Genomic DNA, 22,206 nt, shown 5'->3' on the forward strand with positions numbered 1-22,206 from the left:
CCCTTCACATGAGAGTATTTGTGCAATATCTAGTATGAGTTATACTAAGAATATTCTAACCTCTCAACACAGCTGTGAACTCAGGTTTGGTTTCTTCATTGCTTTGCAATTGCAACCATGAAACGTGAATCTTCCTCTGGGTGGGGAAGAAAAGTGAATGCTAACAACAGGTAACAAATGGCATTGCAGATTTAGATTATTCTAATATTCCTAGACCATGACAACCTAAAATTTAAAGTGAAAAAGTGCAACTAAACTTCTCTTTTCTTCCTCACTTTAAGATTTCAAATTACCAATTCCATCTCACAATGGGTATAAAGCAATCAAGTGGCCGAATCTATACCATGGAATTGAAAGATATAGTATAATTTTAATGTTTTGGTTTTTATATTTTTAGATCAAATATTCATGTCCACGAAGACAAAAAAAAAAGCGCATGCAAACTTTGCATTCGCACATTTAATCATACAATATAAGTGGTATATCCATTTAGGAAGATGGCAAAACAATTTTCTTTATTGAAAGTTCGATTCTCCTAGAGGAACTCACTTTATCTAGTGAGTGTTGTATTCATGGTTTTTTTCTTTGTCTTTTGTTTAAGATTGAAGTTGAAGTACTTGTAAGGTATTAATTCTTTTAAGTTGCACTAATGAAATTATTCTTTCAAAAGTCGTGAATTTGTTTATAGCGATACCTACAAGACAAACCATGTCGACCCAAATCATATTACGTACCCTAAGAACATGGTGATTGACATTGTTGAACAGAGTAAACTATCAAGTCAAGTGCTTAAGATACTTTCATAAATTATGAAAGTCACTTTAATTTGAATAAATATATCATGTTGCTATACTTAAACTAAAATATTAATTTTTCTATCATGTGCAATCTTGCATAGGTTTAGTCTTATTAACTATTCACTACTCATAATTATAAAACATGTATAGAATTGAGCCATTTAGTCAAATTCAATAAGTTTACATTTCATGCCTCTGATTTGTAATGTGTTTTAATCTTGAAATGTGTGTGGAATTACTTTCAACATTTAAATAATTTATTTTAATTTTAAAATACAATTAAAAATAAAATATATACAAAAGGAGAATCCGTTGTATACTATGTTATATATACTGAACTTAACATGAAATTTACAAATAATTAATTTAAGCAAGGAAAAAGTAAGACGGAAAGATTATTTTCATGAAAAATTATTTTCTAATTGAGAAGGATAAAGTGATAGGGATGCTATTTAGATTAAAAAAAGAATAAAAATAAAATTATAAATCAATATATTTAGGAAAAAATCAATATATTTTTATATTATAAATAAAACATAATTAAATATAAAAAAATGTTTAAATATCACCTTAAGTTAAACAGGTTTTTCCCGTTACAAACCAATTACGATTTTTCCCCATTATAAAATAACTTAATAAAAAAAAGTAAACTTTAAAAAAACGTTAGTCATGTCAAAACTCATTGTATGCAATCTTCAGTAGGATTAGTCATGTTAAATATGTCCCATTCATAGTTATAAAACATTATTCAAAACTCATCATATTTTTTATGCATAAATCACATGCATACTCAGGATTTAAAACCCAATGGAAGTATATAGAAAATAAGAAAATTAACACAGACTATTCCAGCAGCTGCATGAGAAAGTTAGCACACTAATGCAAATGGTGAAATATGTTATAACACCACACTTGGTCATGTTTAATTCCCTTCTCGTTTTTAGTTTACAAACTATTTAACATAAAAACTCCACACACCAATTCCTCATCAAAAACTTATTAACTTAAAGTGCTTCCAAAAAAAATGTTTTAATATCCTAAAAACAGAGACAGCTTTCGTTTTCATCTTTTGATCATACCCTGCTTAAATTCTACACACTACTCTGTCTTACAACATCCATCCATCAGACTGTATGAGTAATCTAACACTTTAAAAACCAAATAGTTTCTTAAAATTGTATCAATCCCACCCTAAAAACGCAACTTTTAATTGTGACTCTGCATATTAACCAGATTCATCTATCACTACAGCAATAAGTAATTTCAGCAAATACTTCACTCCAATGCATGTTGGATTAGTAAATTTAGAGTAAAACATTTCAATAAAAAAAGCCATAAACAACACAAAATTGTAAATCCAATTTCAAAATGATAACAACAAAAAAGATGTCCAATCTAAAAGAAAGCAGAATGGTCTACTCTATTCTTCTACTTCTATTGTTCCCTTCTCACTGACGTAAATACCATCAAGGAACTTCCGAATATCCTTGTTTTTAACATGGCATTTCTGTAGCAAAGCAAACAAATGAAAAACACAATTAAAATCTAAACAAGAGTAAAATTAGATAAGGGTTTGGGAGAAATAAGATAAACATACCTGATTAATGAGAGCACAAGACCTGGAAACAAGCTCTATGTCATTTCCATCCACAACCAACTCATCCTTCACCTTTTCAGATCGAATAACAGACACACCATCAAGCATATCCACTTTTCTCACCTGTAACCAAATGTTATTGAGATGGTTCGTCAATAAAATTCTTTAAATATTTGACAAAAACATAAGCAAACTAATCAAAATCGTAAAGATATAATTTACACAACTGAAATTTAGAAGACAAAAATCATATTAATAGCATACAACACTTACAAACCTATTTGAGTAATTTTAACTTCAGAGCGCAGAAAATTAAGATAGCAAATTTTTACATCAAAATTTTTAACCAAAAAATTGACGAGTAAATCAAAATCGCACAACAGAGATACACCTTCAGATCCAATTTAAACAATCGGAAGACTAAATTCCTGCAAAAACAATAACTCGTAACCTAGTTTGCATTATTTTAACTTCAAAGATCAAAATCACACATTCTGAGATACAAAACATTCATTGGCGCAGTAATGAAACCAAAAGATCTAAACAATACGAAAAACGCATAAATACAACAATTGCGAACCTAATTTGCTTAATTTTAACTTGAGAGGCCAAAATCACACTTTGTAAGACACAAGATTAAAAATGCAAAATTTATTCTAATCAAAATAAATTTATTAATCAAAATCAAGTGTTTCATTAAATTTCTTTTCTTCTAAATTGGTATAGAAGGTATCAGATTCTCTACAAAGAAACTATAACACTACTAAATACTTTTAAAATTATGTAAAATAAATGTTATTTTGCCTGTGAATATTAGGGACTAGTGATTCAAAAATTGGAAGGATAAAAACAAAACAACAAACTTAAAGAGACTAAAATAAACAAAACAAAAAAGAACAAAATCAAAAACTACCTAACTCTAAGCGACTAAAAGAACATTTAAATAAAAATTAAATAAGTAAGAAATTAAATTAAATAATAAAAAATAAACCTTCTTCTCGCCAAGGAAGTTTCGGATTTCAATGGATCTGTTGCTGTTGCCGATGCTGGCGTTAATGGGAAAATGGGCGTAGACGAACCTCATCTTGTAGCGGTAGCCCTTAGTGACGCCGGTGATGAGGTTGTCAACGTGGCTGAGCGCGGTGCGAATGGAAGCTGAGGTTTTGCGAGATCCGAACCAGGCATCGATCTTCAGCTTCTTCTTGCCATTCTCATCGGTGATAAGCTGAAAATCGAGGTTGAGATGTTTGAAATCTCGCACTAATTTCCCACGAGGTCCCTCCACCTCGATCACCTTCGCGTGAACCTTGATGCTCACGCCGTCGGGAATGTCCATCGTCTCCGAAGAAAGAATCGTCTTCATGATTCCCTCTCTCTCTCTCTTACACACACACAACCCTTAACAATTCTCAGAAACACAGAACAAAACCCTAATTCGCTACTTTGCCGCTTCAGTGTTTTGATCTTAAATTGATAGCGATTGGGCTAGGCCCACTTACTAGGCCCATTTTATTAACTTTTTTTAAAATGTGATTCGCAAACAAAATTAGTTGGGTCTTTAGATGGATAGAATTTATTTGGAAGTTTCTTCCTGCACCCCCACATTTTTCTTCCTGCACCCCACAAGGTTGCGCAAAGACAAAACTGTCCCTCTATAAACTGTAAATTTTTTTTTAATTCCGGATTATGAAATCCGGTAAACTTTTGAATTGGCGCTTTCGGTAAATTTTTGGATTGGCACATTCGGTAATCTCCGGATTGATGCTTCCAGTAGTACGTGAATAATAGTGTCAATTCAAAATAAAAAAATGCAAAACATTCATAATTGAAAAAATCATTCCGGATCCGCCAATCCATAATTCAAAATATGCATTCCGGATTCAGAAATCCATAATTAAAAAAATCATTCTGGATCAACCAATCCGTAATAGAAATTAAGTTTCCAGATTCAACAATCTAGAAATCAATAATTTATGCAAACTTTGCTTCCGGAACACCCCCTCATCCGGAATGCACCATGATTCACTTTCAGATTGATGAATCCGTAGCACACTCCCAAATCCCGAAATTGTAGCAGTCAGTTTCGGAATTTACAAAATTGTGGGGCTGCAGGAAGAAAAATGTAGAGTGCAGGAAGAAACTTCCAATTTATTTTTAACACCTTCGTACCTTTATCGTGAACCTCCACATTGTGGAAAATTTCAATTTATTTATAGTTGGAAACATTTAAGCATCATCAAGAAATATACTTTAAATTATATAATTTTAAATCAAAAAATATATTATTAATTCAACAATTTAAAAATGTATTAGATATTTTATAATCCATAATACATTTTTTAAATTAAAAATATATTTTAAATTATACAATCTCAAAATTTCTAAATTATATAACTTAGAATATATTTTCAAATTGTGTAAAACATAAATTCATTTTATATTATACATTTCAATATACATTTTTTTATTACATAATTAAAAAATATTCTAAATTGTATCATTCAAAATAAAATAAAAATATATCTTAAATTACATAATCTAAAATATATTTCTAAATTATAAACAGTTCATAAAGGTGCATGAAGAAGTTATGGAACTGCAAAGAGTAATTGCCTCAAATTAGTTATTGTCCTTTGCCCTTTGTTTTCTTCTAAACAAACTAAATAATTATTTGGTTTAATTGTATTTTTTTATATTTTTAAAAAAATTATAAATTTGGTCTCTAATTTATTTATTTATTTGTAATTTTACCTTTAATTTTCAATTATTCATAATTGCTGTTCTCAATTTTTTTTAAAGCAATTTCGATATCTTAATTAATTAATTTTTTTATTTTCACTTTATTTTATTTTCAGTTTCAAAAGAGTAAGTGTCTTCAATGTTGTAGTTGTTGTCATATTCAATCTTGTAGTAAAACTGCAAATACTATATGTTTTGCTTCAATTTCATTATTCATGTTCGAGTAATAAAAAGCTATGGATAATTAAACCAAATTAGATAAAGTTATGGATAATAAAATTCAAGTAACTAAAATTGTGAAAAAAAATTAAAGATAAAAATTAAAATTTTTATAAAAATATAGGAATCAAGTTTTTATTTTATAAAAACTTTATATTTTCTGTCAAATGAAAATAAGCGTTTTGTTATTTTATTATTACTGGGAAAGTAAAATTAACAAGTAAAAAGTAATGTAATAAGCATATGTATTGAAAAAAATATAAAATATCTTATTTTCTTAATGTAGCTTTTGTATAAAATAATTATTTTTCTTGTATTTTATTAACTCGTGCATTTCCTTTAGAATGTAATAATTGGTCCAAATTTTTCAACATCACTTCTTTAAAAAAAATATAATAAATTAGTTTGTTTTAACATACTTAAATTCAAATAGAAAATGGAATATTACATTTAGTTTGTTAAATATATATATATATATAAATAAGGGAACTGATTAAATGTTTATTAAATAATATTTTTTTTAAAACTCACCATTAAGTTTTGTACTGATAGGGTAAAACCGAGAGGTTCATGCCGAGAACTACATAGTATAACAATTAAGATGATTAAGTTAAAACCGAGAGGTTTTGACCGAAAGCAATAAAGACAAGAATAAAACAAATATAAAAGTTGTAAAAGCCCAATTAGATAAAAACTTGCAAGAGGGGTGCACAAATAATAAAAAAGGTGCAGAAAGAAAGCCCAAGAGTAAAGGGAAAGCCCATTAAAGAAACTCTATAAATAGGAGTTCAGAGATAGAAAGAGGTAAGAGTGATTTTATCTGATGAACGTTAAACCTTTTCTGACTTTGGCATCGGAGCGACTTGCAGGTACCCCCCACCTGTTGTGAGGAGAAGCCGAGAGGAGAAGCCGAGAGCACCAGCCGAGAGCACCAGCCGAGAGGAGAAGCAAAGAGTTTCCATCAAGGAGTACCCGGCCCAAGACAGTATTCAGCCCAAGATTGAAGGATTAGTCTTAATTAACCCATTTCAAGTGTTCTTGGTCCTTGTTGTAAGAACAAGTTTAATGTTTTCCATTTATAATATATATAAATTATAAATTTTGAAATAAGTAATTATGATTATATAAATGTATAATCTAACAATTAAATTCATAAAAAAACAGGTTTTTATATAAAGAAAATGTAACATTTACGTATATAAAGTCCATCCTCACACATGTTTTACTTATAATGACGATTTTTTATCCATTTAAAATAATTATTTCCATTTTTACTAATTTTGGTTGTTTTTTAAATCTGATGAATTTGGGTAAATTATCTCAACATAAGATAACTTATTGTAAAAAAGTCATGTAATGGTGAGATATTTTTTGTCATATTAAAGTGAAATCGTGTCAATCTCATACTACCTTTATTAACGATTTCTTTTAAGGTTACACTGAAATCATGTCACCCTTATATGACTTTCACTTTATTGAATTTTTTTTAAAACAATTATTTGAGTAAAAAATTGCAATAATTAATTGAACTATTAGTTTAACAAATTTTATAAAATTAAGAAAAAAATAGTTAGTTATTTTTTATTTGAAAAATTAATTAATAAATAGTCTAAAATATAAACTAAAAGTCTAAAATATACAAAAATACCTAAAAATATATAAAAAAAATAAAAAAATAGAATTAGTAAATAGTTTAAAAAAATTGTATTCTCGATTCCCTTCGAATATTGATCATCATATTACTTACCTCATTTAAGCAACTTTTATTTTTAACGCATTTCAATTCGGACTTTCTATCAAAAGTTATGACTATTTTGAATTGTTTTCCTACAAAATTTTATAAAAAAAAATCAAGTTTTAATATTTTTAATAATTTAATTAATCATTATATTTAGAAAAACAAAAAATAAAATTTTATAAAAGAAAATCAACAAAAAGTTAGAGTCATACTTTACATGCACGACTCCGATGCAACTTGCTTTATGCAACTTGCTTTAAACTCAAGTCGTATCACCTAAATACGACTTTACCTTAAAAAAATTACTATTTGAAATTACATTAAAATGACATGATATCACGATTTACATATTCTTAATTTTTTAAAACCAACTCTAATTTATTAAAAAAAAATGACCGATATTGATAAAAAAAAACCTACAATACCTTACTTGTGTTCTATTTTTTTAAATAAGCTTTTCAAATCAAAACATTAAATATGGATATAGTATGTTAAAAGATATAATAAATATGCTCAAGTTTTCATTAATTTATTTAATTGAATCTCTTTTATTAAAAATAAATAAATTTTGAGTATCAGATTTTTGTTCACTTATGTAACAACGTAAAAGAAATCAAATCACAAAATCTTCTCCTCCAAGAACGTTTCTTTTTCTTTCTTTCTCCATCTCTCCAACTTTCTCCCTTCTCTCTCCATTTCTCACTCACTCCATACATCAGCTATTTTAGAATTTGATTGCACCACGTTATAGTTGAGGAGTTAAGGAACATTTCTATCTGATCAGATTTTCAAACAAAGTTCATTTTTGCTCTAATTATCCTTTATTTTCTGTTTTTTCTTAGGATTTAGTTTTCAATCTTAGTGGGATCAGTTGAGAAAAGTAGTTTCTTCTACTATATACTGAATTTCTGTTATGTGTTGGATAACTTACATTAGGCTCTTATATCTTGAAGCTTATCCAGACTGAGGGGATAAAATTCTAGAGGTTGCTTGTAAAGCGAACAATCAAGGTAAGGGAAACTAACTTTAACTTTCAATAGTACCCGAGGCTAGAAAATCTGAATGTGGAGGGGACGTGGTTCCAAGTTTCAATTTCTCTTGCAAGAATGTTATTTGATAAAATTGTTTGATTTTATGTTGTGTGAACATGTATAAATATTAGATTTTGATAGTTTGGAAGTTAAATATTGTTTTTAATATTGGTAAGGTTCTTAAATGTTATGAATTTTTAAATATTATGTGATTAAATGATATGTATTATATATGAATGATGAAAATTGTATGAAATTGATGTCATACATTTGGGATAATTTATGAGTTATTGTTTGATGGTACATTAAGTATGAAAAAACTACGTTTAACAGAGATCCTCTAACTTCACTAATCATCAAAGTCATATAGACTAAGATATCAGGTGGTGAGAAGCTGATGAGAGAGTTCATACACACTGGGTCCCGCTGATCCTTGATGTATGAATTAGATGTCAGTATCTGGTAGGGGCATACTTAATGAGTCTTCCGGAAGACGATGAATTCATGTGTATTCTGTGTGATTGAAATGAAATCAAAGTGCTATGGATTGAAATGAAATCAATGATTGTGATTGGAAATAAATCCATGTGTGGTCTATATGAACGATGTAATTGATATTGAAATTATAGATGACATCATTTAAAGAAATGTTTATAAATGATTAGTCTGAATGATTATTTTTGCATGAATTAAGTTTGTTATGGAACTTCTTTTCATTAGCTTACCCTTGTTTTTTTTTGTTATATTGTGAATTGCAATGATTGTACTATATACACGAGCAGATGATCGTACAAGTGTCAGAGATTCTTGAGGGCTTTAGGATGTTCTTTTGAATATTATATTGTAAATATTTGTATTTTTATAAGTTCTAATGATGTATTAAGAAGGTTAGAAATAACTCCAAACTTATATAAACAAGTATGATTAGATGTATTTATGGGGTGTTATAGCTTATATCTAATTATTATACTTTTACTTATATTTAATTATTATGCTTTTACGTAATTTTTCTTTAGCTTTTAAGAAACTTTTAACTTTATTGACTTCATTAGTATAATACTTAACGATCATATAAAGTGTAGATAATTATCTTCATATAAAAACTGTTTAATATGTGAAATTACAAAAAATAGATTATAACATTGTCATAATTTGGTAAATAAAAAATGCATTGTTTACTAGTACAAGATAAAAGATGCAATGTTCAATATACATACTTTTCATAATTAATATAAAAAAAATATCAATAAAATTTCCATAATTATTTTTTTATGAAATTTTTTTGATTCGTATATAAAAATAACAATATATATATATATAATATTATTCCTGACTAATTAATGTCATATTTGTACCTCAAAGATGAAAACAGAAAGGGGGAAACATTTTCTACTTGTTTTTGTTTTCTTGTTTTCAGAATCCCGAAAACAATTTGGTTAGAATATGTTATGACGAACTAATTTTTTTTAAACAACTTTAAAAAATAAAAACACGAAAAAATTGGAAATGAATTTTTATAAATTAAGATTAATTTATATATATAGACTAATTTGTAGAAGTTCTTATATATAACTTTTTAAATCTTTAGTTTTATTATGCATAAATTAACTTTAAATCAAATAAAATAAGAATAATTAATAAAAAAAATCTTCCCATTCTAGTTATGTCAAATTTTCAAATTACTTTTAAAAGCCAAAATACATCTTCCAATGACATCTAAAATTATTGATCATATTTTTACATGTTAATTTCTTTTCATTAACTTATAATAAAAGTTTATATATAGATTAAGTTTAATTTTTGAAATAAGAATATCATAATGCTCCAAAATTTATCGAATTCCTGATAGAGTATTTTATTTACTATATGATATAAAAATGATTAAAAATAATGTTTTAAAATTGATAATAGTCCCATACTAGAATCAAATTTTCACAAATATACGATGACACTACTTATTTTCCTTTTCTAGATTTATAACCAATGATAAAAAGATGTGTTAAAAAAATAAGTATTTTTTTATTTCTTGTTAATATACAAATGATCTTTTATCATTAAATAACATATTTATTAAACTATTTAAAAACATTGGAAAACATTAAGTAATTTAAAACATGTATTAAAGAGAAAGTGTTAATTGATGTTGTCTGCCAGACTCCTTATTAAATGACACAGTATTCTACAAAATATTTGAAGTTATCTAATATATTCTTCCATTTTCAATTTTTTTAATTTTAAATGTAAAACTTATTATATAAAAAAATAGAAAAATATATAATAGTTAGAGTAAAACAGAAATGAGTATCACAAACATTATTCCATAAAAAAATTATTTTATCTAGAACTTGTTTAAATAAATAAATAAAATGAAAGAACAAATAAAAAAACACTAAAATTACAAATTGGAATTGAAATAAAGAATAAACAAAAAATGGTAAAATGATGAATATCTCTAATAAAGTAAGCATGAAACATAAGAAAATAGAAAGCAAGTAAGATAATTTTTAGTAACCTTTTCACTGAAAACCTGGCAAAGGTTGTCATTTAATTTCTCTGAACTTTACAAAACTTTGCACTACAAAATCATCTTCAACAAATAAGTATATATACATTTGAAAAGCAAAACAAAACAAAAAAAAAAGCCCTTTTCAGCTTTGAAGGCTTCTTCTATCATACAACATATAAAAATGGACTCAATGATCACATGTTCTTCAATTTCATATACTTTCTTTAGGAAGCTAGAAACCCAAATGAAAAAGAAAAGCAAAGTGAAAGCAAAAGAGCTAAAAATGACTATGAAAAACTCATCTGGGGCCTGAGAGTTCCATTGCTTGAACCAACAAAGAAGAGTCATCAGTGAGGTCAGAATACCTATCTGATGAAGAGAGTTCATGTGGTTTGTTGCATTTGGTGGTGTCAGCACTTTGAGAAGCTTCCCATTTCTCTGCAAGGCCATCACCTTCAAGCATTCGTACAACTTCAGACATTCGGGGCCTATGGCCAGGAAGATACTGTGTGCACAAGAGTGCCACTTGAACAATTTCCTCAAGCTCAATCCTGTCATAGTTGTTCATGAGATCCTTGTCCACAAGCAACTCAAGCTTCTTCTCTTGATGGATTTTCCTTACCTGGGTGAATATGTCATTGTCAATAATGTTTGTAAGGACTTGGTGTTTGTTTGATTGTTGTTTCAAAGGTATCAAATGTAGTTGTTCTGAATCTGATTAAAGGATTTTCAAGGAAAGAACATAATTTGCACAAATGTAGTAGGTTATTTAATGGATTTTCTTGGAAAAGAACATGTTGGTTACTTTTGACAATCGGTGATTGTGCTTCCAAACTCACATTGGACTAATAGTGTGATTGGACATGTGTTGTGAGCTCACGATTAGTGTGAGTTTGTGTCCTACGTTGAGTAGGAATGAGCAAGATGAACAAAATATATAAAAAGATGAACAAAATATATAAAAAGACTCACAAATTCATTGTCAAAGTTTTGGATTGAAAGTGGTGTCTTGATGGCTTATATGTAATAATCTTGGCTCATTCATGCCAAATCTCCTTGGCATTACCTCTTGCAAGAACCAACAGTAAGAACAAATGCTTATTTTAGCTTTTGGCAAAACTTGATTCTTAGTAAATTGCAACCAACTTTAATTTTGTAAATCAAGTTTGCAGATGTTCATCTAAGCACACAATTACCTTACCCCTTTAAAAACACAATCACAAGTACTCTCTTTGTGCCAACAAAGTGGGAAAAAGGAACTTAAATTAACAACAAAGGGAAACAAACTTACCCAATCAAGCATGGCTCCTTTTTGGTTGGCTGCTTTTCCAAATTCCAGTGCCCTCTGGCCTGTGATCAATTCAAGAAGCAGAATGCCAAATCCAAAGACGTCAGTCTTCTCAGAAGATTGCCCTGTGGAAAGATACTCTGGTGCTATATGCCCCACTGTGCCCCTCACTGCAGTTGTAACATGTGAATCTTGATGATCTAAAAGCTTTGCCAACCCAAAATCCCCTACCACTGCCTCACAATAGTCATCAAGCAATATATTTGCAGCCTTCACATCTCTGTGGATTATCTTTGGATCACACTGCTCATGAAGGTATAGCAGTCCCCTTGCTGCTCCTATGGCAATTTGCTTTCTTGTGCCCCAATCCAACACTGGCTTACCTGGAAATATCCATCATTGGTGCATGAATCAGGTACTCAAATTACTTAGTATACTAGTATACGCATGTATAGGAGAATAATAAGTTAAAATAAGCTAAAATGGATGATTTATAAGCTAAAAATAAGTTTTTGAAGACTTTAATATAGATAAACATATTTCTTTTTTTGTTTCTATTTTCTTCTTTTGCAAATGTTTTTGACTAAGTTTATCTATAATAACCTTTTTTACATGTTTGTTTTAGCTTAAGACTCTGTGTATAGATTTCTATAAAATCACTTATAAGAGAAAAAAAGTAGAAGGTAAAAAATGAATTTCACTTCTCATAGGTTAAAATTAACCAATGCAACTCAAATTTTTTAGAAGTCAGGTAAGAGAGTTTCTACTGGAGTTAAGCACACAAATTGATTTTAACTTGTAAGAGTAGCTCCATTCATTTTACTCTCTTATTTCCTTACCCTTATAAATACTTGATAAATTCAAATAAACCCAAGTCTGATGCAATAATCACATTTTATTCAAAAGCTTTATCAGAGACTGTAAAAAAAGTGATTATCTCTACAATTGAACTCACCCTTGAGCCTAGAAGCAACACTGCCATTGGACATGTAAGGATAAACCAAAAGCCTTTCTGTTGGTGTCATGCAAAATCCATACAGTTTGAGGAGGTTTCGGTGCACCGCCAAGCTGATCATTTCAACTTCAGTCTGAAATTGAATATCTCCTCCAGTGGCACTGCCATCTTTAAGCCTCTTGACTGCCACAAGAGTGCCATCTGGGAGAATTCCCTTGTAGACATTTCCAAAACCACCCTTGCCGAGAATGTTTTTGTTACTGAAGTTGTTAGTAGCAATCTGGAGTTCTCTTAATTGGAACCTCTTCAAGTTTCCAAGGTAGACTTCTTCATGATGCTGGTCTATAGTGATTCAGAATCAAGACACAAATTGGAGGAACCATTATAATTGGACCAAATATATTCAAAATCTAAGATATGTACAAGTATACAACCCTTATAGTACAATGAAGATGCATAATTGTAAGCTTCAACTAAAGGTTTTTTATGGGAAGTATACCTTTAACATCAAAGAATGACTGTTGTTTACGCTTGTGCCTCCTCCATAGAATAAATCCAAGACCAAAAACTATCAAGCAGAGGCATCCAAGACTCAGACCAAAGGCAAGGACCATTCTGTGAGCCTTTGTTCTACCAGATGGTAAAGCATCTATGAAAGCAAAGAGATATGTTATCCACATTAGTACAATTACTATAAAAAATTATCAAAATAGAAATGAGAGAAAGTGTTATTTGGCAAAATCATTCAATTTCAGAAATTCATGAGGCATTGTGAAGGGATCTTACTCTCAGAACTGTTCAAGTTCATTGACATGGGCATAAGTGTCATCCCATGGCAATTTTTTTCTTTTTCAGTGGTGCAGACTAAAGGGTTTCCTACAATACTGAAACAACCCAAGAGAATAAGAAGAATTTTGAAGTCAGTACAAAATTTTAATGTGTTTTGAAGAAATCATCAAAGAGAGACAAAGTTTTACCTGAACGATTTGGCCAAAATTTTAGGAATAGGGCCACTCAGATTATTGTAGGACAAGTCACTGAATAGAATCACAAACAAAAAGTCATCTTTGGAAATACAAACAACAGAATAAATGCATAAGAGAGAAAAAGAAAATGGTCACGAAGATTACAGGAAAGCAAGCTGCGCCATGTTAGCAAGTGACACTGGGCATTCTCCATCAAAACTGTTATTATTAAGCCTCCTGAAACCATTTTAATAACCATTTAGCTCAAGAAACCGGGTAGAACACACTGACAATATGGTATATTCTAAGGTTCAATCATAGCTCATAAATGCTTACAAGTACTGTAGGCTTCTCAGGTGACCCAGAGAGGGAGGAATCTCCCCATTGAAGAAGTTGTCAGAGAGATCAAGAGTTTGAAGCTTGGAAAGTTTTCCTATCTCTGAAGGGATTGGTCCAGTTATGTTGTTATTTTGTAGCACCCTGAAAAGTAGTCAAAAATACCTATCTTAGTGCTGATGAAAGTAATAAAAATAAGAAGCAACCATGTTGAGAGTTATAAACTTCATAGTGATTTCTGATTCTTACACAGTCTGAAGATATGTGAGGTTTCCTATGCTTGGAGATAGAATACCAGATAAATTTTGACTGGGAATGCCCCTACACAAAGCAGAACCAGGTTCATCAAACTGTTAAAAAACATTTTCCAATACAAGCTTGAAACTTGTTGCTGTGGAATGTTCAACATTTTATCCTTTGTTCTGAAACTATTCCAACTTGAAAATGTAGAAGAAGAAGATTGAAGAGAGACTCACAGGCTAATGACAAGATTCTCAGGGGAACACGTGACCATATTCCAGCTGCATGGATCAACTGCATCCCCGTCCCAATTATCTAGAATACCATGGGGATCCACAAGAAAAGCTTTTATGCCCATTAAAGCTTGCACTACATCAAGAGAGACACAAAAATCCTCAATGAACTGATTTGAAGACATAGTAGAATGCTAAACTTTTGCACAAATCTATGGAACTATAAAGGACAAAAGTTCAACTTTACCTTCAAAGTTTACTCCCTTTGGAGAAAGCAAAGCATTGGAAGAGCTCCAAAACCAGAAGAAAACCACTAAAGAAATAGCAGCTTCTCCTCCTCTTGGCTTTCCCATTCAATTGAAATATCCCAAGAACCAAATACAAGTACTGGAAACACCTGATGGTAGTAGTACTAAAGGATAAAGATAATGAGGCTATAGCAACAATTCTCAAATGAGTGAGTGTTGTTTCTTCCGCAGTGATTTTCAAAATAAGTGCAGAATCCCATTCACCAAAAATCTTGTGTCAGACCCAAGAAAATAAGACAGGCTTTTGATAATATAAAGGGAACTAGCATAGCATGCCTGTCATAGAGCCAGGTTCTGTAAACAAGATAATGTGTTGTTATGCCCTTAAAATTGAACCAATTGAAGGTAAAATTCAAATGACACATGGCAGGGAGAGAATATGGCAAGGACAGAATTGGCAATTCACTTGAGTCTTAATCATGCACTTGCCAAGGAAACAAAAGGAGCTTTAACAATTATTTATTCACTCCAAAGTAAAGCCAAAGAAGCACAATGGACAATGAGAGAGAGAACTATATTTTACTAGTATGAGTGAACATTATGCAGATTCACATCAAACCATGACATTTTTTTCCCCTTGTTTTGGTGTAAAAGGGTCAAAAAATCAAACCCCTTGCTTATTTTATTCACCAGTGACAGTATGCATTTGCCTAGATATGGGCACTTGCAGCTACAAGCTTTGTGGTGTGCTGAATTGCTCAGAAAACTTAACCTATGAGCTCATTAGCTTATGTATTAGATGGTAATATGTGCTTTGGTGCTATGAAGAATCCAACATTCTCTGGGTTTGGCCATTCAGTAAAGTTCCAAAACCCCAAAATTTATAAATCAAAAGTATTGAGAATGTGAGAATCTCGAGGAAGTGGGGTTTATAGGGGACTCGAAATTGATGATGGATTTGGCCACCCACTCTACCATGATCCCCCATCAATATCTCTTTGTTGGCTTTCTATTATGTTACTTTTATTATATGTGTATAACAAAACAATAAACATAATAACATGATTTTTTACATGTTTAGAGAGTTTAATAATTAAGTATAGTTTAACATGATTAAAAGATTTCAGATTACCCTAAAATTTGAGAAGAACAAGAGTTTTAGTCTATGTCCTCAGAAAAAGAGCCATTCTCTTAGATTTGTTCAAAACTGGTAATTTTTGTACAGTAAAAGCTGCCACTCCTCTCTCTCCTTTGAAAGAACCACACATATTTTTCCATTAATCATGTTCTTTTCTTTTTGATATCAAATCAAGTCCACTCCATGCTCTTCCAAGAAGCATGCTCAATTATAGTGGGACAAACTTCCTTTGCTTTTTCTTCTTGCACCAAGAAAAACAAATCTCCAAACTGTAACTTACCTACAACATTTTAGTATTATATGTTACCACCATCTTCAAATATTTTGACAAAATAAGTTTTTTCTTCTTATATTATTTATTTCTATTTTATGTAAGATTTGTAATTCATATTTGAATCCATATAAAACCAATATCCTTAAATTCAATTGAGGTATAAATTATACTAATAACTCTAACACATTTAAACAGTTCATTTGTTTGATTATGATTTACCCTATTCTAATTATTTTTACTAAGATGAAAACATATTCATTGTGTCTATGTTTTAATTTTTAATTAAAAAATGGTTGTGTTTTTTGTTATTTTTAAATTTTAAGATAATTTAGTTATATTTTATCAACTATGTTTTACTTTTCATCTAATTTTAACTATTTTTTATCTAATGTATTTATAGGAAAATTGAAATGAAGAATTTAAAATAGAAAATCTATTATGTTTCCTGATTCTACATAAAAATCTAAAATCTATAATATATATATATATATAAAGAAACTTATGGAAATAGTTGTATTAATGAATGATTTATACAAACAAAATTTAGTTGGTACCATATTTAAATTTGGAACTATTTAAAAGGTTTAAATTTTATTTTCTTTAGACTAATGTTTTCATATTGATGTCTTATGGTATTATGTTACTTAGAAGTTATAAAAGAATATTATGTATTAATTATGATGGTTAACTTTTAAGCGCATGTGTTGGTTAAAATTTGAAGAATTAAAAGGTATTTTTATTTTAAAAATAACTATTTTTTTCCTTCACTGGATGCATTAAAATTCATTATTGTATATTAATTTTACAAAAAGACTTGCCAAATTTTAATCCAAACCTATTTTTTGTTGTGTTTCAAAATTTAAACCCATTAATGAATTATAAAAAAAGTCTAACTATAAATAAAATAAAATCATCAAAATAAACTTACTGTTTTTAGATAAGAACCTATATTGTTTACTTTTACCCAATTTGTAAGTCCAAGTACATATTTATCATTTATCAAATGGAAATTGTACTATAACAATTACAAAAAAATGGAAATTGTACACATTTATATAATGACATGTTATGTCTATTTTGCTACAATAATTTATTATAAAATATTTAATTATCAATTTCAACAATACTCTCACGTCTAAATGATTGATGTACAATTTTCAGAAACGAGAAGAGAACAAAAAAAGGAGTATTGAGGTTGCTTCAATTTCTTTTCATCTTAATTTTTAAATAATACTTTTAAAATTATCGTGAACCTCAATTTTATCTTTCAATTTTTTTTTTTAAATATTTTAATTACTCAAATTTTAAAATACAATTTTGTAATTCAAAGTTTGCAGACAAAATATTTATAACTTTTAAATATTAAATTGAGTAAGGTTTAATTTTTTTCAAAAAAATATTTATTTATCTTATTCAACTCCATCTCATTAATAAAACATTAAATCTAGTTTCTATTTTTTTAAAAAAAAAACACAATAACACAATCATTTTAATGGTTTAATTTACAAATAATATAATTAATGCTTAATATATAACAATAACTGACATTATAAAAAATTAATTTTTTAAAATTTAATTAATAACTGTATTAATTAAATTAAATATTATTTTAAAAACTAAAAAATATTAGTATTTAAAGTAATTTATATTATTAATAAAAAATATAATTTAGTTTCTAAATTATAATTAATTAGATAGTTATTTAAAAATTCTTTATTAATAATAAAAATTAGTTTAATTACTAATAATTTTTTTAATTTTAAAATAATATCTAATTTAATATATAATAATTAATTATTTTTTCTCTAAAATTAATTTTGATTTTATATTTTTTTATTAACATAGGAAATTTCAATATAAGAGTTCTATTATTACATGTTTAAAGTACTCAATTAAACCAAATGTACAAATAGTTGGATAAAAAGTAATTGAGTCATTGAGAAACTAAAATGATATTATTTTAGAAAGTAAAATACTTTTAAAAAAATTGAAAAGTTATATTATCATAGTTAATATAATAAGCATTTAGAAGATGGGTGAAGATGTGTTCTAAATCACGATTCATATGAAAACAATGATTTTTTCCTACAACACTAATAATGGTGTTGCTATGAATGGGTCACACCGTCAAAGGAACATTTGCTTAGGACAATAATTAAACTACGTTATTTTGAAGATAGACAAACCCCACATGTACTCCACTCACATACCCCTTCTCGTACAACCCTTTTTCACATCATTAATTACAACCAATTTTCTATAGTAAATGCATATTCATGGATAAGGGTGAATTTTGCATTTTAACACTTTTTTTTTATCACACAAATTTTACTATTATGTACTATAAAAATCTAGACAAATCTTATCATGTAAAGTGGGTTGTAGCTTGAGATATTTACTTTTTTAGGTGATTTTTGTTGTCTCTCATGTTAAATGCATATTCTTTTAATCTTTGAATAGTTTATTAATATTAATATTATATTAGAAGATGAATAATGTGAGTTTTTTTTTGTATGTTGGAATGATACTCAAATGCATGAGAGTCTTCTTACAATTGACATGTATAACCTAGTCTTATGGTTTAGATAATGTGTAATGTAAACTCTTCTAGATTTAATATTTTAATTTTAGATTCATTATATATATTAGTTCATATTTTTTTATTGTTTCTTTTGTTTTTAAAAACCATTTTAAGATATTAAAAAGAGGATAAATGATATGACATTCTTTTAATTAAAATAATAAATTATTTTTATAGTATCAATTTTTTTATATCAAGTTTATTATTACATTGTTATCTTTATTGTTTTTAAGATATTGTCTCTTTTATCTATAATTGAAATCTTACAATTTTATCTTTAAATGGCACTCTAAAAAATAAAGAGAATGGTAAGTAATATAAGATTTTTGTGTGGAATAAAACATAATTTCCATTCATTATCTTTCTAATATTAATGTTCCTGTTATAAGTTTCATATTGTACTATCATGTGTATCACTTACTTTGGATCTTGTGTGACCATTGAATTTTGTGCTTAAAAGATTAATTTGTTAATTTAGGGAAGCTACATGACACTATTTTGACATAGACTTTTATTGAGATGTTTTGAACTCTATCTCATTGGATTATTAGGCTCACCATTTTCAAATTTTTTTTCTCATGGTGGACTTAACAAATTGTTTTTAAAAGTTATCTCAATGGATTATAAGTGATATGATCTAAAGACAAGGTCTTCAAATAAAAGTAAATATAAGGATAAATATAAGGGAAACATGCTCTTTATTTTAATCAATTACTTAAACTAGTTAAATCATATAATTTGTTTTTCATCTTTTCTGAATTGATTATTCATATTGTTAATCAATTATTCTTAGAGACTAGCTAACTCAATTATTTGTTATGTATTTTAATCCATTATAAAAACTAATAATTGATTATCTTGTTTTGAAAATATATAGAACAAATTAATCAATTATATAAAACTTTAATCAATTAAAATGAAATTAAAACATTTTCAACATAAGTTAACCTTTCAAAATAAGTTTTATGGTTAAGGTTAGCTTATGTACTAAACTGAACTTCTTGTGATCTACCTTGTGTGCAAGAATCACAAACATATGTAATGAAAATTACATTTTCAACATCATATTCTTCAAACATTATCATCAAAATTAGTTTCTCTAAGACTTGACTTTATTCTTAATTCTAGCATCCTTCCATGTAAAAATACAACTTGAAAAGCATTTTGAGCTATTTAGTTAGAGTATTTCTTAGTTGAGTTTTCCTAAGTGACATCTCATTCTCTTGCCTACTCGGAGCATTAAAGAGGAGTGCCAAGAGACCCCAAAGCTCTTTTATACTTGTTAAAACTCTTTCAGGAATTTAAAGTTAAAATCATATGCATGTGGACTCTTAAAACCTTCACATTCCTATATAGGTTCTTTGATTGCCTCCTCTTTGAATTTTGAGATAAGAAACGCATCATCCAGTTCATAATTTTTCCAAACCAAACCAAGGCTAAATTAAGCTTCTTAATTCTCTCTTGGAATCTAACACTAGAGAATTTGTGTATTTCCTCTTTTATTTTGTTTAGTTCATTCACACAAACACCATTAATATGTATCCTTCTTAAATTAGTTTTCCTTCTTTTCCAATTGGTTACCTCATGAAAAAATTTAGTAACTTTGCCTCCATTTCTTGACAATTTAATCCTTGGCTTTTGATTATGAATTATTCATTATAATTTGTTAATTTTCGTAATTATTGTTAAGAGTTCTTTCTTCATTCTTCCTCCTCAATCAGACTAATATCATCATCCTTGTTTCCTAGTTCATTCATCCTTTATTTCATTTTCCTTATATTTTTTTATATATGTTCCTAAAGCTTATTCATTCAATCCAACATTTTCAGCCCTTCTTCTAAGACATACTCCATAACTATCATTTCTTGTCATACTTATGTTAATTAAATATTTGTATTTTATATTTTTCATCCAAGAGTCCATTACTCTAAACGATTTTGGTCCCTGGTCATTTATCATATTTTTCATTAATATGGACTAGTGATCTTAGAAATGTTAGTGCATGTTATATACCCCCTCAACTCCTTTAAACATTATGTTATCACTTAGTACTCTATTATGCCATATTTATAATATATGCTACATGGTTTAGGGTTGACAATTATGTTTTGGAAGTTGTTAGGTAGGGAACTAAGGTATAGTGGCATAGATAATTGATGTAACTCTCTACAACATACAATCTGGTTCAATGGCTTAGTTCTTTATAAATAGTATATGTGATCTTTCTTTGTTAATTTGTGATGCTATTAAGTTATATGAATATCATATTCATATCTATATGACTGAGGAAGGTATTTGCGTTGTGTTTTGTAGGAAAGAAGCATTGGAGGTAGGAAAGAAGAATTGGAGAGAGGAAAGTCTTGGTAGTTTTCTCTCTTAGCAAGCAATGCAGGTTGAACTCACTACACTAAAACAAGTTTAATTGCAAATTGGTGTCTTCTGCATTGAATGCAAAGAAGAATCACATACTAACATTGTGACATCAAATATGACATCTAATCTAGACAATGGAAAAAATGTTTCGTATGGGTCTTAATCCTAATGCTAGGTAACACTTACCTGATCTATTGGTTCGATCTTTCTCTTGGAATTGGTGCTTTTGATCTTTGCACCTGGTTGGAAAAAAATTCTGCTTTTATGTTTGTAGGTGGAAAACAATTACTTCAAATGACAACACAATGCTTTAAAAAAATTCTCTGATTTAAATTGTAGTAAAGGCAGTACATGCCATGAAAAGAGATAAACCGTAAAAGCATCACAAGCACTCGAAAGATAAAGTATAAGGCCAGAAAATCAACATTTTGAAAGCAACAAGTTCTTCATCACAATAGATATCTTGTCAACACTAAACAAGGTTGTTAAGTACAAGAAACAAGAGGAAGTGGATCTATATATGCTTGGGAGAACTAATGATAAAGAGAGATACCAAGTTAGTAGGAACCTTATCTTTCATGTAGGCCTATTGAACACAATGCAAAACTATTGGCGAAGCAAGATGAATTGTTCTTGTTAGAAAAACCACAAGCCAATATTGTGAGTTGGAAGAGAACAATTGACCGACATAATGTGAAATTGCAGTATCATAGTGTTTTAGATAGGTTTTTGAAATTTCTTTTTGTAATAGGTTCTTTGCAAATGTTTTGGGTGTTTTTCTTTCTTAGGTAGTTAGAATTCTTTTGAGTATTCTCATATGATGGAATGCTTATTTCTTGTGACATGTTAGGACTAAACTTTTTTTTTATATATATATAGGTTGGTCCATCCCTTAAATGATTCATTTTTATTCATTAATTCTTTGTCGGAAAAAATAATATGTAACAT

General features: G+C 28.5%; 2 protein-coding genes across 2 annotated transcripts; both read right to left on the minus strand.

The window, feature by feature from the left end:
- Nucleotides 1-2,058: 2,058 nt before the first annotated feature.
- On the minus strand, nucleotides 2,059-3,830 carry LOC137837065 (large ribosomal subunit protein uL6). Its single transcript, XM_068645921.2, has 3 exons — nucleotides 3,386-3,830; nucleotides 2,395-2,517; nucleotides 2,059-2,304 (listed from the first exon to the last, which is right to left on the minus strand). Exons 1-3 carry the CDS (start codon nucleotides 3,755-3,757, stop codon nucleotides 2,218-2,220), a joined length of 582 nt encoding a protein of 193 aa, XP_068502022.1. The 5' UTR covers nucleotides 3,758-3,830; the 3' UTR covers nucleotides 2,059-2,217.
- A 6,804-nt stretch (nucleotides 3,831-10,634) lies between these two features.
- On the minus strand, nucleotides 10,635-15,749 carry LOC137837066 (protein CLAVATA3 INSENSITIVE RECEPTOR KINASE 5). The gene is made up of 11 exons (XM_068645922.1): nucleotides 14,892-15,749; nucleotides 14,648-14,780; nucleotides 14,421-14,492; nucleotides 14,172-14,315; nucleotides 14,001-14,072; nucleotides 13,848-13,907; nucleotides 13,657-13,754; nucleotides 13,370-13,519; nucleotides 12,871-13,212; nucleotides 11,919-12,298; nucleotides 10,635-11,249 (listed from the first exon to the last, which is right to left on the minus strand). Exons 1-11 carry the CDS (start codon nucleotides 14,995-14,997, stop codon nucleotides 10,926-10,928), a joined length of 1,881 nt encoding a protein of 626 aa, XP_068502023.1. The 5' UTR covers nucleotides 14,998-15,749; the 3' UTR covers nucleotides 10,635-10,925.
- Between the last annotated feature and the right edge of the window lie 6,457 nt (nucleotides 15,750-22,206).

Source organism: Phaseolus vulgaris, chromosome 4 (genome assembly GCF_051622355.1).
Source record: "Phaseolus vulgaris cultivar YP4 chromosome 4, ASM5162235v1, whole genome shotgun sequence".
Taxonomy (NCBI): domain Eukaryota; kingdom Viridiplantae; phylum Streptophyta; class Magnoliopsida; order Fabales; family Fabaceae; genus Phaseolus; species Phaseolus vulgaris.